Here is an 18,123-nt window from a genome sequence, read left to right as displayed (position 1 = left end):
GTTTGGATGATGTAACATATTGAAGGAGGCCTCTACAAAGACTTCAGTGGGATCCAGGAGAGTGGGTATGGAGGGATCCCTTCCTTGATAGGCCATCCGACATCCCCTTCTTTTGCTACACTACTAGATTGGGACGGAGGATACAGATGAGCAAGATTAGAGCACAGCCTGCAGCCATCCCTCATTGGCATAGAGAGGGAGTCTCAGATGAGTTCCTATACGACTTTTGGAGGCGGCTATATGATAGCTTCAGGCCCAGGAAGATATCTTTTTTTTTTATGGCTTCTAGCCCATAGGAGTTTAGCAGTGGGCACTTGGCTTGGATATGGCAAGGACCCAGTGGCTTGCACGCGATGTGGTGAGCCAGAGGAGACACAGAGACATTGCCTCTGGGACTGCCCTAGAGCCCAAGAGATTTGGAGGAGAGCTCTTAGGATAGTATTCCATGGTACAGCAGAGTCCATGGTGGCTACTTGGGGGGCTGCAGCTTGGGTCATAGATAGAGATCCGGCTTGCGGCTATGAGGACACTCAGGGGATCTTTTCTTTTCTCATCATTGGAGAGCATCTGAGCAGGATCCCTACCCCAGACTACTCACAGACACAGTGGACTCAGGGACATTGTCACAGATGGGAGCTGATTTCCAGCATTATAGCTTGGAAGTTGGTACATATGGACGGTGAGATGTAGCCAAGTCATTGATCTTCAGGATATACCCACTGGCGAGTCTTTATCGAGGATTTGGATAGAGATAGTCCGTGCTCTCCGCGGGAGATGGGAGAGGTTGCAAGGCAGCTCTGAGAGGATGAGGAGGAAAAGAGAGGCTTTCCTGAGGATTTGGGATTCAGACACCTTCTTTCACACTATCCCTCAGATGGTCTGGCACTTTAGCCCACTAGATTGGTTGTTTACACAACCATTGTATCTTTGATGTGCTTAGTTACTCTTCACAGAGACTCTTGTACTTTGTATTTAGCTTAGGGGGACTTTCTCCGAGGTGTTATTGATAAAGTTCTCTTTTCTTCAAAAAAAAAACATATTAAGTCTCTTCTTTATCTTGCCAATGGCTTTTGACATCTTTGATTTAAACTTATGCATCTCCTTGATAGGCTCATCGTCAATAGCAGGCATGTGAGTGCTTTTGATGTCTTGGAGGTACTCCTTTGCTAGGCATTTCCTATTGTAGGGGCAATTCTTAACAAGGCTATATAGACTTGGATTGAATTGGTGACATCAACACCAAGAGATCATATGCAAGATATGACTTCACCCTTGGGTAAGGGCCCATTTGTTGGTCAAATTGGAAACATTCTACAATCGTAGGATCTTTGGTAGTGGTAGATTATGGGGCTTGCTATGATGCCAATTCGGAGCTCTTGTATCGTTGCTACTGATGAGGACCGTGTACATAGTGGTTTGTTTCAACAAGGCCTTAGGCTTGAGTAGCTTTGGTGGTCTATTGTATAGAATTGGGGTTGGACCATCGTGATTTATTTCTTCATCTTGATAGGGAGTGGTTGTTTTCTCCCCGCTTTTCATTTGTACATGTGTTGTTTGTATCCCCTCAAATCATTTGGGTTCTTATTCCCCAATATGTTGTTGGGAGGGGGTGTTGAGAATTTGGGTCTAACTCCATACGGAGGAGTTTCTTTGGCCCTTGTTATCACTCTATTGTTGGCCATCAGCTATTTTTCTTGGGCAATGAGTTTGGCACATTTCCTACCTTGCTAGTTATCTAGTTTGACTAGTTCTCACAGTTCGCCTTAAGCTTTCCACTCTTCAATGCAATTAGCTCTTGGTTCTTTATTATTCTTCACTTCGGCCTCCACATTGTTGGTGTCTTTGTCCCATGAACAATTGCTTGAAGAAGTGGTGGAACAAGAGTTGACTATTTAGATTGATTGAGCACTTTGGTAGGTGAGTGTTATGGTGGATACTTAGGGTGGCAATGAAAATTATTAGAAACGAGGATAGTTCTATACAGAAGTCATTTGTGGGAAGTTCAAGGGGCTACTTAGAGTTACCAAGCGGTTTGGTAGGTGATCTTGTCATGGTGGATCTTATTGTGGCAATGACAATTAATCAATAATGAGAATATTTCTAGAGAGGAGGCAAGCGTGAGAAGTTGGAAGGGTTTACTTAGAGTGACTGAGAATTCAGCATTGATCTTGTCATGGTGAATGCTTATGGTGGCAATGACATGTTACTCAAGAACGAGGACACTTCCCAAGAGAAGTCAAGTATGGCTGGCTACCAAGAGTGCGACAGTGCCCTATCAGGGGCCACTCCTCCCACCATTATTATCAGAAGTATGGAGAGCCAGAGGTCCCGAACCAGCTGATCGTGGGTCCATGATTGGATAGCGGGCATATTGTAAGGATATGGAGTGTCAGCATATGCAGGAGTATGGTGTGCATTTGCTGTTGGCCTGCTTTATCCCCCCTTGTATGCATTATTATCATTGCTGTCATTTTTCCTTTGGATTGTGCACTTGTTGGAGGCTAGTGATTACATTATTCTCTTTGGTGCTTAGTGTGCCTCACTTCCCAACCACCTTAAGCTTACCACTCTAGAGTGCAATTGACTCTTGGTTCTTGGTTCATTCTTCTTCACTTCTGCCTTTACACTCTTGATATTCAGAATGATTGAGCACTTTGGCAGGGACCTTGTCAGGGTGGATACTTTGGGTGACAATGACAATTTCTTTAGGAATGAGGACACTTCTAGACAGAAAGCAATTGTGAGAAGTTCAAGGGGCTACTTAGAGTTACTGAGTAGTTTGGTTGGGTGATCTTGTCATGGTGGATACTTACAATGACAATGACAATCACTTGGGAATGAGGGGATTTCTAGAGAGAAGGAAAATGCAAGAAGTAGGGGTTTGCTTGAAGTGATTGAGAATTTGGTAGGAGATCTTGTCATAATTATGGTGGCAAACACATATTACTCCCTCATTGGCCAGTGCCACGATGCCCTTTGTATGAGGCACCTCTCCTCCCCCCATTGTTATGAGAAGTATGGAGAGACGGAGGGCGCAAGTTTGTGGTTCATGGCTCTGAGGTCACGGACCAGCTGATCGTGGATCTGTCGTAGAGTGGACAGCAGGCCTGTGTGCACACACATCCATAATCTATTTGAGTGTTGACATGTGCTGTTGGCCTGTGCGCACCTGAGCCCCGGGGGGGTCATTGCTGTTGTTTCTCCTTTGGATTGTGTATCTTATTTTCTTTGGTGCTTTGTGTGCCTGACTTTGCAGCACACACCACCCAAACACCCACGCACCACACACCATCCACACACAACAACCATCCCCCCCCTCCCCCCCGCCCCACACACACACACACAGGAAAAAGAAAGTCATTGCTGTTGTTTCTCCTTTGGATTGTGTATCTTTTGGAGGTTAGTGTGTAGCATTATTTTCTTTGGTGCTTTGTGTGGCTGACTTTGCAGCACACACAACACACCGCCCCTGCCCCCAAAAAACCCCAGAACAGAAAAACACTCCCCACACACTTGTATGCTTTTTTGTCTGAGTAGCAGCGATTGAGTGGACTATTATTAATGTTCAAAGTGGATTGTATGCAAAAAATCCTGCTGATGGTTAAGAGTTCGAATCTCTTTTGGTTTGGCTGTTGCAATAATGTCATATGCAATGGCACTTTATCCTTGCTTTCCACCGGGTAGTATCAGATGAATTTTGATGGGGATAGATTATGATGTGCTTCTCCTTGTTTAGGGACTTCTCCTGATGGAAGTGAGGCTGTACTAACATTCTGTGCATTTTTTTGTTGCTACATTTTAATAGCAAAAGTTAGGAAGATGCAAAACTGACTTTCAAAATTAGGGCTATTCATGATAGTTGTTGGATGATTCAGGTACTGAAGCTGTACTTGGATTACCAGAGACAGGTCTTGCCATCATACCAGGGTATGTAACAATTATTCTTTCTCTGGGGAGCTGACATTTCCCAATTCCATCTTGATTGGCAACTAGATTTGTATATAAATGCTGACACCAACTTTGTAACCTAACAAGATTAGGTGCCTTGTCTTATTCTTTTGAAGATGTAAAGGATGCCAAAGTTTCTTTTTATTCAGAACTATGATAGTCTTATTCCTTTCAATTCAGGATGCCAGCCTTCCTAACATAGTGCCTGCCAATCAACCACAGGTTTGGTCACACCCATACAGGGTAGTGCGACTTAGGCTTTCAACTTATATGAAGAAAACAATAAAAAACATGTCTCCTAAGATGATGCATCATCAGGGACCCTTTATCACCTGGTGACATGACAATTGTCAGATGTAGGAACAAGGGCAAAGGAATGTGAGACATTGACTAGGATTGAGCTTCCATCAAAAGATGTCATCAGTCTACTTTCTGAACAAGCCACTAAGGTTTACTCTTACAAAGCCACAGATTGAGCTGACATAGTTGCCTGAAATGGAAACATGAAACGGCCCGAAATGTTTTGGTTCTGAAACATGTTTCGGGGTTGCCTTTTTTTCTTTGGAGTTTTTCGGAAAAGAAAAATTATGTTTTCTCTCTCGGGGGCTGCCATAGGGGGGTGGGGAAGGGGGCTTGAACTTTACCTACCTATGTTTTTCGTTTTTGGCAGACAACCATTGTGTTTCAGTTTCAGCTTTCATCTACAGCCTTCAAATTCTACTTTTATTGCATGCTTGTTTCTCTTATTAAAGACATCTATAATCAAAGGATGCATGGAGTCACACAAAAGATTTGTGTAACTATGAATGTTGTACTAACTCTTAAGTCTTGCTAGCAACAAGTAGCTACAAAATATTGAGTGTAATGGGTATGCTTGGAAATTTTTACATCTAATTATTTAAAGGCTACAGTAGTAGCTTGTACATATACTACAACTACACTCACACTCACACGCTTATATTTATATTTATATTTATATTTACATTTATATCTTTATTTTTTGGGTTCCCGTTTCTCCATTTCGGACCAGGGCCAAAACTCTGTTTTGCAACTCGGAAACGTGCTTCCATTTCCCCGTTTTCAAAACTCCAGGTAACTGTTGCGAAAGATTAAATGGGCTGGAAGAGAGCTTATGTGATCAGTAATTGTCACTGCCCTGGTCAGTTGACTTAGGCATTTGACCACATACAACATGAGAAATGGTGCATTAAGAGACAAACTGGAATTGTTGTTGCCTTTCCAATTCGCATCCATTCCAGGAAAGCTCCAAGATAGGATCCAAGCCAGGGATGAGTAGTAGCCTTTCACCAAAAACTTCAGATGAAGTCACTTGCCTCTTGGCATGCATCTTGAGGCTGATTGAGAACTATTACTAGTTCATGAGACGTAAAATTAACTCCAGCATACAGAAATGGCAAAACTGAAAAGTAAAAATTTTGACCTTGTGAGGATGGACATTAGGTGTTGATATCAAATTCACACTCACTTATGGAGTGAACTAAATTCTAACAATGCAATCACCCACAAAAATACAAAATGTGTAGTTCAACAAGTGTATGCTGTGAATAGAATATAGGTGGATAGTTCAATAAGTAATAGGAAACAGTCTTGCATATTGAGGCATCATAGAAACTGCTAAAAGTGGGTGTGTTTAAAGTGCAGGAAGAATCAGATATATTTCAATAAGTAATAGAAAACAGTCTTGCATAATGAGGCATCATGGAAACTGCCAAAAGTGGGTGTGTTTAAGGTGCAGGAAGAATCAGAGATTGCGTATGTGTTAGAGCATAGAAGAAAAGGATATGGTGCCAACACACATATAATCCATTTGTATACACTTAGCATGCTATACATGCTCCCCGTATTTCTTGCTAGATCTGCTTAGGATCTTCTATTGTAAAGTGTGTAGATGGTGGCTTCTTGTATAGAATTCCCATGTACTTGTTTAGGATTGGCCCCTATTTTTCTTTTACATGTATCGTGCAAGGTTTGAGAGTTCCCATGCCTTCTCCATAGGTACATGTGGGTCCTTCTCGGCCTTGTTCAGCCTATCCACCCTACCCCCCTTTCTATCCCCACTATCCACCTTATCCTTCTTTTCAAACACCTCACAATTCTTCTTCCTCATCAGCCAAGTATGCTTTTACTGATATGAATCTTTTTAACGGGTGGGTTCTCACTATACCACTTGGTCAAATCTAATGAGACATTCTACATTCTGAAATCTTTCGGGACCTTGTCCAGGGGCTGGAGCCCCAAGCAGATCCACACCTAGTTCCCCTTGAGGTTTTCAGCTTATGGAAGGCCAGAAATACCTCCAATATAGTCAAGCTGATGCAAGGTCTTCTCCCTGGATTTCACTCATAGTGATAGTACTTTGACTTGGCATGAGAGCAATGGGAACACTTGACTAATCACTATGCAACTCGGGATAGGACCCATCATATAAACCTTGACCATAAGCTTCAATACTTTTTCCACTAAAGTGTTGGGATAAAGGCCTGTTTAACCCCAATGTATAGTACACACACATTATTTAGCATACATGTGAATGCACCCTTACATGCCCTAAGTATAAATACATTTTATTCTTTGTGTACCAACACAATTGTTGGTACACTCATATCGCATCGTACTTTCACTCTACTCCCTCTCTCTGACTCACTCTCACCAACCGTCACTCTCACTTCTTCTCGAACTGCTGCATCCAATTGAGCTCCAACAACTAGTATCAAAGCATAGAGTGCACGCTTCCCGAGATCAAACCTCGAGGCAAAAGGAAGTCAATCGAGCAGGAGTCTTGGGCTCTCAGCTCAGAGTGGGCTGCAGACAGGCTGCACATGACAATCAATAGGTGCTAGTTGCCTGACCAACAGGCGCCAGCAGGGGTCCCCAGCAAGCGACCAACAGGTGCTGTGCATAGCTAACAACCAGTGTCAGGTTCTAGCAGGCACACATGGGCAGCGGGGGACCAGGCGACGACTGCAGGGAGTCGGGGCGACCAGCAAACGTGGACGAGGAGGCAAGTGATGGCGACAGGCAGGCGACGACCGGCAGACGACCCAGCGATAGTCATTGCGTCAGTCGCGACATGATGGGACGGCGGGTCAATGGACCCCCCTCCCTGTTATTTTTTTAAAAGAAATCAGAAATTTGTCTTTTTTCAAACCCCTTTTATCCCCTTCCTCTGATGGGGTTCATGTGTGTGGAAGCACAAGTTCTAGATCTATGCAAATCTGGCCCGGAAATTTGGGGTTTTTCCTAGATTTGATCCCGTTTATGCTTGGAAGTGACACTCGTGTTAGAAATTGCAGTTATTATGCACGTTGACCTCAATTAAATTGGGGATTTTGCCAAGTTTGTCGGAATTTTACTAATTTGAGTAAAATTTTGACATTGGACCTGGACAATTAGGGCTTTTCATGCATTGGTGAGATTTTGCTTAGCTGGATCAGATTGGCTGACATTTATGTACTTTTGGACCTGAAAATTTGGGGGTTTGTGCAGAATTTTGTAGATTTCTCCATTTTTGCACAGGTGGTGGCTGGTTCATGTACAAACAACAGAGATTTATTTCTGGTTGAGGAAGAACAACAGTGTGTTTGCTGGTTCAGCTTGTGCTTTTGCTCGTGTTCGTGATAGAATGGCTGCAACTTCTTCGAGTTCAGACATCAAGAGTTTGATGGAAATCAAACAGTTTGATGGTCATGGCTTTGACCTTTGGAAAGACTGTATACAGGGCATATTGTTCCTAAAGGATTGTGAGGATGCTTTGCAGGAAGATAAACCTGTACTAATGTCTGATGCAAATTGGGCCAGAGTAAACAAAAAGGTTGTGGCTTACATTAAGATAGGTATCACCGATGACATCTTGATAGACATCAAGGGTTTAGATACAGGTTATGCAATATGGGAGAAGTTGAAAACTACCTATCAGATCACCACACCTGTTAATCAGGTGTATTTAATGCGCAAGTTAGTGAATATACGATTGGATGAGTCAAAGCCTATAGTTGAGCATTGAGTGCTTTTATAGGCATTTTAAATCAGCTCAAGGATGCAAATTTGGACTTTGATAATAAATTGAGGGCGATCTTTTTTATCATGACAATGCCTTACTCTTGGGAGACCTTGGTGGTTTCTCTCAGCAATAACCCTAATCTCTCATATAACGGGGTGAGGGGCTCAATCTTGAATGAAGAAATTAGACATATATCTAGTGGAGAAGGCAACAACTCAGCTTATAATGTAAGAGGCGGGGCTAAAAGAAAAAATGCAAATGCAGGACAGAGAAACAGGAGCAAGAGCAAAGGAAAGGAAAAGAGTGACATTACTTGCTATCACTATGGTCGGAAGGGTCACAAGAAACCTGATTGCATGTATTACAAGAAGGAACAAGAGAGAAAGAAGAATGCAGGAGATAAAAAGGAGGAGGATAAGACAGATGCATTTGAGGCAATCAAAGGCAAGGAAAAGGCCAATATAGCCTCTAGTGTGGTTATAGAGGAGCTTTCGGATACAGAGGCTGATGTATTATGTGTAGTTGATTATGATGTCCTTGTATGTCACATGTAGGATATGCAGATTACCAAGGCTGATGTGATTGATGCACTTTTGTCAGTTGATGATGGTGTCACTCAGACTTGGATTGTAGACTTTGGTGCCTCTTTCCATGTAACTTCTTGCTTGGAGTCTTTTGCTATGATCAATGTAGGCAGTTATGGAAAGATGTATCTTGGAAATAACCATGCTTGCAGCATTGATGGGATTGGCACTGTAAACTTGTCTTTAGACAATGGGCAAGAGCTTGTGTTGAAAGATGTCAGATATGTGCCTGGCATTAAAAAGAGTCTACTATCTGTTGGTCACCTTGACTTGCATGATTACACTACACTGTTTGGTGGTGATTTGTGAAAAGTGAAAAAGGGTTCCATGCTGATTGCAAAAGGAACCAAGAAGGGCACTTTGTATTGTTTGCACTGTAAAGCCTTGAATGGCAAGTTTCTTGTAGTTGCTGAAATCTGCAGCCACTTGGAGTTATGGTATAAGAGATTAGGCCATATGAGCCAAAAAGGACTTGATGTCCTTACCTCTCTGAAGAGAGTTGATGGAAAAGTCTCTAAACTTGACTTTTGTAATGAGTGTCAGTTTAGAAAGCAAATAAAAATTTCCTTTTACTCTGGTGTCTCTCATAAGTTCAATGTCTTAGATTTAGTGCATTTTGATATATATAGTATGCACGTGAAATCGTTGGGTGGTACTGCATATTTTCTCTCCTTTATTGATGATTGTTCCAAAAGGATTTGGGTATACTTGTTGAAAAAGAAAAGTGAAGTGTTTGCTATTTTTAAAACTTTTCATGCGTTTGTGACCACTCAGACAAGTAGAAAGCTAAAGGTCTTGAGAACTGATAATGGGGTTAAGTGCACATCTACTAAATTCAAGTCTTTTTGTGACTTGTATGGTATTAAGAGGGAGCTTACAGCTCGTTACAGTCCTTCTTCGAATGGGGTGGTTGAAAGATATAGTAGGACTCTACATGAAAGAGTGTGGTGCATGCTGTCCACTGTTAATCTCCCTCATGGCATCCCTGAGGAGGTTTGGTTTGGGAAATCGGCCTCGTATGACCATTTACGCATGTTTGGCTGTGATGCTTTTGTGCATGTTAGAGATGAGCTAAGGAACAAACTTGACCTAAAATCCACCAAAGGTATTTTCATGGGCTATGGTGATGAGGGTGAATTTGGCTATAGAGTGTGGTTACCTCAGTCCAAGAAAATTATTCGTAGCCGTAATGTTGTGTTTAATGAGGCAAAATTGCTGAAGGTACTTTTGCCTTAATGAAGGTATGAAAAAGGTCAAATTTTAGAGTTTGCGGCCACCTATTACTTTAGAAAATGAGCCTCATGGTGCTGTACCACAGGCTGAAACTGATGATCAGCCAGTTATTTTTGAGCCAGATGATGATGGATAGCAAATAGGAGCATAAGGAGGTCATGGAGAACAAGATAGACTTGTTGATTATGAAAATGCAAGTGTTGGTAATGAAAATGAAGGTGCTGTACAGCATGTACAACATGCTGAAAATGGCTTGCATCAGCCAATAAATGCTGAAAATAATATACCTCCAGATGTAGAACCAATTCTTGAAAATGTTGATCATTGGGTACGCAGGTTTACACACGTAAGAAGGCAACCTCATAGGTTTGACCTCTCCTTGTATTATGTGATGCTTACAGATGAGGGTGAGACTCATACAATGAGGCCAAGTCATGTGAATTCAGTAGTAAGTGGGAGCTAACTATGTAGGAAGAGATTAAATATCTATATGCAAATGATACTTGCGATCTTGTGTCATTGCCCAAGGGAAGGAAGCCACTTCCAAACAAATGGGTGTACAAAGTAAAGGCAATTAATGGGAAGCCCAAGTACAAGGCAAGACTAGTTGCCAAAGGGTATGCACAAAAGGAAAAGATTGACTTCCAAGAGGTCTTCTCACCTGTTGTGAAGATGACCACTCTACGTGTGCTTTTTGCTCTCACTGCTATATTGGACTTAGAGCTGTACCAAATGGATGTAAAGACACCTTTTTTGCATGGTGACATTGATGAGGAAATCTACATGAAACAGCCCAAGGGCTTTGTGGTTCCTGGAAAAGAGCAGATGGTGTGTAAACTAAAATGCAGCCTGTATGGGCTGAAGCAAGCACCACAGGAGTGGTACAAAAAGTTTGACACTTTTATGCTATCTCATGAGTTTACACGCAGCCATGTAGATCATTGTTTGTATGTGAAAAAGGATACAGATGGCAGCCCCATCATACTTGTTTTATATGTGGATGATATGTTGCTAGCTGGAAAAAGAAAGACTAGCTTGGATGCTTTCAAAAATCAGCTGAAATCAGCCTTCTCGATGAAAGATTTGGGGAATGCAGAGCATATTTTGGGCATGAGGATCGTAGAGATAGAATGCGGAAATTGATGTTTTTATCTCAAGAAAAGTACATTGAAAGGGTACTGGACAGATTTAACATGGCTAAAGTTAAGCCTTTTGGGGTACCCTTACCTCGTTATCTTAAGCTTAGTAAAGCTAACAGCCCAAAAGATGATGTGGAAGCAAATGCTATGAAGGGAGTCCCTTATGCATCAGCTTGTGGCTATCTTATGTATGCTATGGTTGTTACTTGTCTAGACATTGCTCATGCAGTGGGAGTTGTTAGCAGGTTTATGTCAAATCCTGGCAAGACACATTGGGAGGTTATCGAGTATATTCTTAGATACCTCAAGAGTACACAAAGAAAGTCTATTTTCTATGGGCAGGGTACACTTAGTTTGCAAGGTTATTGTGATGCAGACATGGTAGGTGACTTGGACACTAGTAGGTCCACCAGTAGGTATATCTTTACAGTTGCTGGTGGGGTTGTTTCTTGGTGTTCCAAGTTGCAGAACATCCTTGCACTGAGTATCACTGAAGCTGAATACATATCAGCTACTTCTAAGGAAGCTATATGGGTTAGCAAACTTGCAGAGGATCTCGGCATGTCTATGGGTACTACAGTTTTGGGATGTGATAGCCAGAGTGCAATGTATTTAGCTAAGAATGCCATGTATCATTTACGCACAAAGCATATAGATATGCGATATCACTTCATCAGACAAATTCTGGAAGATGGCCAAATCACATTGACCAAGATCAAAATAGAGGACAGCCCTGCAGATGTTCTCACTAAAAATCTAAGCAAAGCTCAACACGAGCACTGCATACGACTAGTGGGAGTTGGTTAGAGGTTCACTTTGGACCTTTAAGTGGGAGGTTGTTGGGATAAAGGCTCGTTTAACCTTCCCTGTATAGTACACGCACATTATTTAGATGTACATGTGAATGCACCTTTACGTGCCCTAAGTATAAATACATTTTATACATAGGGCAGAAAATATTTCCATTTTGTATTTGAGTATCAGGTATTACATTAGGCTCAATGGTTTGATCAATTTCACAGTGCAACTTATGTAGAGGGGGCTTCGGTTGTCTCTTCTCACAAGGAGTCAACAAGGCAAATATCACAGGCAGTATCATTCTCAACTCTAGGGGGTATGCATGATTGATCTGTTGGACATGAGGCCTACCTCATCTCCAGAGAGACATCAAAGGTTGTGAGCTTAGTCCATATTCATGAGTTACCCCCTAATGAGATGATTGCAAACGCCCACTCTATCTAACTGAGCAGATGTTCTCCTATTTGGATCGTGGATAGTGAAGCCACCCATTCATGACCCCCATCCAAGACATTTTTATCTCTCAAGCCCTTGTAGGTGGGAATGTCCAGTGTGGGAAAACTCCTTGGTGGTCTAGGTCATATCAAGTTTGATACTAATGAAGACTAGGATCCTTCTTTGTTGGACAATGTATATTATGTCTCCCCATCTTGGAATGAATCTATTGTTTGTTCAGCAGCTTTGCCAATTGTGGTGAGCGGTTTTCTTTACTACGACCACAGTTGAAATCATAGACTCTTAGAATGGTTTAGTGATTGCTTGCGGCGAGGCATAGCCTTATGGCCTCTACATGACGACTCAGTGGCTTTTTGAGCCGATAACTGAGGACTCTTAAGTTTCACTACTTCCAGGACTTAGCCACCACATGGGAGCCTATGAACAATGAGTGCCTTTGGTAATATCACTTCAAACACCTTGCGTATGACTCGCTCTATGAGCTATCACACTATCAGATGGTTGAGGGCCTTGCATACCTTAAAAATCTCTAAGATGTTTGTCTAGCCTATCAGCTCAGGAAATAGTACTGCACTCCGTTCCCTTAGCAGACTACACATCAAGCTGAGGCACCCATGAGATTGATTCATGTTGATCTTTGTGGATGGACATCCATTGCTACCTTGAATGGCATACTATACTTCTTTTTTATGGTGGATGCTTTTTCTCAATGCATATGGAGGTACTTTCTAAAGCTTAAATTTGATGCATTCACCTGCTTCACATCATGGGTGCTTTTGGTGTATAACCAAACAGGTCATCCTGTAGGTTGTATGAGGAGTGATAGTGGTGGTGAGTTTAACTCCTACCACTTTACCGAGTTTCTATAGGAGCACGACAATTTTTGCTTGCATAACTCTAGCAACTCTCCCTCTAAGAATGGAGTCATAGAGCATAGGAACCGAACTGTGATGAACATGGTATGCTCTATGCTATTTGCAACAGAGTCTTGACTACCTTTGTGTTGAGGTTGTTATACATCCTCAACTGGTGCTCGATTGCAAGGATTCCTCAAATGACCCTCTTCAAGGCATTTTTTGGAACTCGGCTTGTTATTTACCACTTTCAAGTTTTTGGGTATGGTACTTACATACACACTCTCGATGATAAGATAGGAAATCTCTCCCTAAGCTGATTCCCTAATTTTTATCAGATATTCCCCCGAGGTGAAAGCCTATGGCTTGTTTGAGCCTCTGATGAACAAAGCAATTGTTCGAAGAGATGCCATTTTTTATGAGAGGGACATTGTGCAGCCCACTACACCAGCCTTTGAGCCGATTCTTCCTCCCCCTATATCCAAGATAATGTAGTCTTAGCTAGGTTTGCTATCCGCTCTTGACCCACTTGCAAATCTTCACCTCCGAGGCCTTCTCCGTGAGACCCATTACTTTTCAAGGACCCTTCTATTGGATTGCACTTTGGAGGGACCTCAAAGATCAGTCCCAGTTGCACCTAGTGTCTCATTTAAAATTGTCTTTACAATAAATTATATAGTGAATTCTAAGCAGGAGAGTTGGCAAGAGGCTCTAAAGCATCCCTAGTGGCAAGAGGCCATGGAAAAGGAGCTTGAGAGTGTTGACTGAAATGAAACTTGGATTGTAGGGGATCATTTGAGTCACAAGAAAGTCATCATTGGGACCAAATAGATGTTTAGGACTAAATTGAAAGTTGATAGAACTTTGAATAAATACAAGGCTCACCTTGTTGTGCAAGGTCTTCAACAAAAACATGGCATAGATTATTTTGTTGGCAAGTTGGTAGATTGACAGGCTAACATGTTGACAGATTGACAGGTTGATGAATTGGCAGTTGATTGTCTTGATTGGTTGCCAAAATCCCCTTGATGAGTAGTTTCCCTTGAAGAGCTTAAGTTTTGTTGACCGATTCAGCTTATGCATTGGTGAATTGATTAACTTTGTATTAATGAATTGACCGATTCAGCTTATGCATTGGTGAATTGATTAACTTTGTATTAATGGATTGACAAGTTCAAGCGTTGCCATGTTGACTCGTTTCCTGACAGGTTGACAAGTTTTTCCACAAGATTGGCAAGTTTAGTTTGAGAGTTTTATGTTGACAAGTTAGGATTGACAAGTTGAGGTTGAAAGGTTAGGGTTTACATTGACAACTTTAGTTTGACGGTTTTATTTCACAAGTTGAGGTTGATAGGCCTTCTCTTGAGGGTGATAGGATTTTGGTTCATTTATTGTTTCATTGATGGTCACTTATTGTATCTGTATTCTCTAGATGACTATAATTGTAAAAGGGTGCTTGGACAAATGAATAATTCCCTTGCAAGGGCACTATCCAAGTAGCACCGTTGCACAACATTTTGTATAAGCATGATGATTTGCATTGCCCTTTGCATTACCCCATGCATTGGCATTCTATTCTTGTAAACCTACATCTATGCGTATTTATCTCTTTTTTTTTTGTCAAAGAGTGATTGGCTTTGGATTCACAATATTTGCAACAGCTCACATGGCAGTTTGCTTGGGTAGTTTCCCTTTTGCTGCCATCTTTCTTTTTGGCTTCTCCACATACCTCCCATAGCTTTCTTACCATAGAAACAAGGAATGGCTATTCCGGCCTGTAGGAACATCCTAATGCATTCCAAACCCTCCAAGGAGGTGAAATAGCTAGGGAATGTTCCCTGCTGTTCCCCTTGCTGTTCCTTGTTTGAAATGGCTGTTCCAAGCCTGTTGACAAAAAATTGACATTTTTTCTAGTTTTTTCTTTTTGCTTGTGTCACACTCCTTCTACCACATGTTCACCCATCTCCATTGCCTAATGTGCACACACTAATCTCTCTCTCTCTCTCTCTCTCTCTCTCTCTCTCTCTCTCTCTCTTTGATTAAAGATTCAAAGTGTCAAGACAATCCACAAGCCAATCAGGAGTCCATGCAAAGTTCAAAATTGATGCATTATCAACTCTTGCAAATCACAATCAAATTTCAGCCTATCCTCAATTCCAAGGTAATCATCCATTTATATTGTCTAATTTCAAGGGAAATTGAGATAACTGGGGCAATTCAGGGTAATTTGTTGCTATGGGGGTAATCAAGTCAATTTTGGGACATTTGAGACAATTTGAGCATTGAGGGGTATATTTGGGGAATTAGAGGGACATTCTTTGGGACAATTTGGGTCATGCAGGGGATATTTGGGGCACGACATGTGCCATTCCCCCCGTTCGTGTTCCCTGACCTTGGACGTTCCCTCCATTCCAGTGGGTCCCATTCCCGTTCGTGTTCCCCGTTCCAGGTAACTATGTTCCTTACATCTTTTTTCTGGGTCATTGACACCTAGTGGTGGTTGGGATAGCTTGTTTGTTTTATGATGTGCTAGATCTATCATTCCTTTTATTCTCCCCTAGGGACAAAGATTATTCAAGAAGACAAACATTGATTGAAAACCTACAATTAATACCAAATTAAATCAAAGGTTGAAATTCCTCAAAAGAAAAGTCCACTATGGTTCCATCCACCTTTGTAGGTCTTGGTAGGACACTGGGTAGTTGAGAAGTACCCTTTGTTCGATACCTTGGCCTCTCGGGGGTGATCACTTGGGCTCCCTTGGTAAGATAACCATCACCTCTGTCGTCTTGGTAGGCCATTGGGCAACCAATGTGCACCCTTTGTCGGATGCCCTAGGTACTTTGGGGCAAGACACCTTACGGTAAAAGAAAAGAAACACTTAGGCTTGGGCTAGTGGAGTTTTTTTTTTGTTCCAATTTTGGGCTTGAGAGGGAATGTCGAGCAAAAATGCATTATATGTTGATTAGCCATTTAAAACAGCCCCAAAACATGCTTAAATTAAATCACCAAGCATTTCATTAAAAGAATGCATTCCTTTAGTGTGTTTGTGTCTCATCTAATTTGGGAGGGTCCAACCATCTATAAATAGACACATTGCTTACCACTCAGCCTTAATCTCATTTTTGCAGATTGCTGGTACTAAAACTTTGTTGTCCACATCCTGCATGGAAGATACCTCAGTTGGAGTTGCTGCCTACTGCTGTTTGCTGTTGGCGCTAGGTTCTAGACACTCTCAAACTGTTGGCAATTGCTGTTCATCCCTTCTCCACTGCTGGAGACTGTTGTTATGAGCTATCTGGGTCCTATCTTATAGCTAGTGACTTGTTCCCAGGCTGTTTGATTGTAATACAACCTGCATTTACCTGTTGTCTATTGTCATCCTGTTGTGACGTGGCATACTGGATGCATTTACCTGTTCCAACTGCCGAATAGCCTGCCGCATCAGCAAATAGGTTGTGTTTTGCTGCTGCAGTCTATCATAAGCTGCCATGTCATGAGTCACTGCTGTGTTTGTTGATTTCCTGTTCCTGCTCTATTAGACACCGATCCAGCCTTCTTGAGCTGCATTCACTGCTGCTTGACACCTCTAGAGATTGTGTGCTGTTGTGTTTTGGTATCCATCAAAATATGACACACTCTTCAACTCATACGCCCTGCCTCGATCCTTGAGACATGGAAGTTTAAGGTTTAATATATTAGATATGCTCAATGCCCCACCCTCATAAGGTGCCACCAATGATCCGTGGTGCTCTAAGTTGTAAGGCCCCCATTATGAGGAAAATCCTGTGTGAGCCCGGGACATTGGTTGGGTCTTGACTTGTATGTTAAATGAGGTCTATGTGACCGGATGGTGACCTTTGTGGATCTAGCCTTTGGGTTAGATAGAGTAGTTATGATGGTAGCAACTTGAGGTACAAAGCATCGATTTGTGGGGTGTGGGAGTTACCAAGGACCTCTATTTTGGGGCTTGAGGTCCGTAGAGGTGGCTCCTAGTTGGGGGATCTCAGCTAGCCCTTTTGACAGGGATTGCTTGGCTCCATAGTAAAGAGAATATTCCTTGGCGAATAAGGAAAGGTTCATAATATAGTCGAATAGGCCAACTAGACTACCTTTTCGGGCTATTAAAGAAAGACCCCTTCAAAGCCATTGTCAATCTTTCACCCAGTTAGAGTTATTTCTGCTAGCCTTAAGCTCTTTATCCATTATTTGTCTAGATTGCCATCTAAGCTTCATAGTGGAAGTGCATGGGTGGACTGAGCAATCTTTGTATTAGTTCATTTGAAATTAAAGCAGTTTCTATTTTTCTCATATTTGCAGTGTATTCTCTACTCCTTGCTTAGATTCTATCCGTTGCACCGTGTAATTTTTACATAGTATCAGAGCCCAGAGGCAAGGGCTTCAATAGTAAAGAGAAGAAACGTTGTCTGCTGCATTAGGGGGATTGACGCATTAGGTGGTGGTGCTGTTGTATTGACAATTTAAACACTAAGGATTCCTCCACTAACATTTAGTGAATGCAAGTTAGATGGTATGAACTACACTTTGCAAAAGCTTAAAATTACAACTATCCTCGATTCTTATGAGTTTCTGGAGATAATACTAGGAACTAACCCAAAACCACAACCCACCTCCAACCCATCAAATTCGAGTGTTATTATTTCTTGAAATGCAGATCTTCTACAGGCTTACAAACGAAGGAATGCACATGTATTGTATATCTTAGTTATAAGTTATTATGATAGTATTAAACCTTGATTCAGCATGTAACCAAGGCATCAGAGGCTTGGGATATACTAAGTTTTCAGTATGAAACACGAAATTAAACAAGGATTTCAGAACTTGGAGTCAACTAGCAGCATAAAAGTTTGTTGAAGGAGAGACAATTGAAGCATTCATTACTCAGATAAGAATCTGTGTAACTAGATGGCTAACATTGGGATACAAAAGACTAGTGAGGAGCTATCTCGGAGGTGCCTTCGGAATTGTCCACCAAATTTTAATGGATTAGTAACTGCCCTAAACACTCACGTGAGATTCTAAGCTTTTACATTTGAGGAATTTTGTACACTATTAATGTTGAAATATTA

The 18,123-nt window shown here is 41.7% G+C and overlaps 1 protein-coding gene across 1 annotated transcript in view; it reads left to right on the top strand.

Moving 5' to 3' along the window:
- LOC148011051 (putative enoyl-CoA hydratase 2, mitochondrial) overlaps window positions 1–18,123 on the top strand; it is a 124,315-nt gene that overhangs the window by 80,904 nt on the left and 25,288 nt on the right. Inside the window, exon 5 of the mRNA XM_087671392.1 lies at window positions 3,876–3,927. Within this exon, the coding sequence (XP_087527518.1) occupies window positions 3,876–3,927 (52 nt within the window). The remainder of the gene's footprint in view (window positions 1–3,875; window positions 3,928–18,123) is intronic.

Source organism: Lygodium microphyllum, chromosome 29 (genome assembly GCF_053477565.2).
Source record: "Lygodium microphyllum isolate KBCC chromosome 29, Lygodium_microphyllum_v1.1.10, whole genome shotgun sequence".
Lineage (NCBI taxonomy): Eukaryota > Viridiplantae > Streptophyta > Polypodiopsida > Schizaeales > Lygodiaceae > Lygodium > Lygodium microphyllum.
Note: the sequence above shows the minus strand (reverse complement) of the source record. Positions and strands in the feature narration are given on the sequence as shown.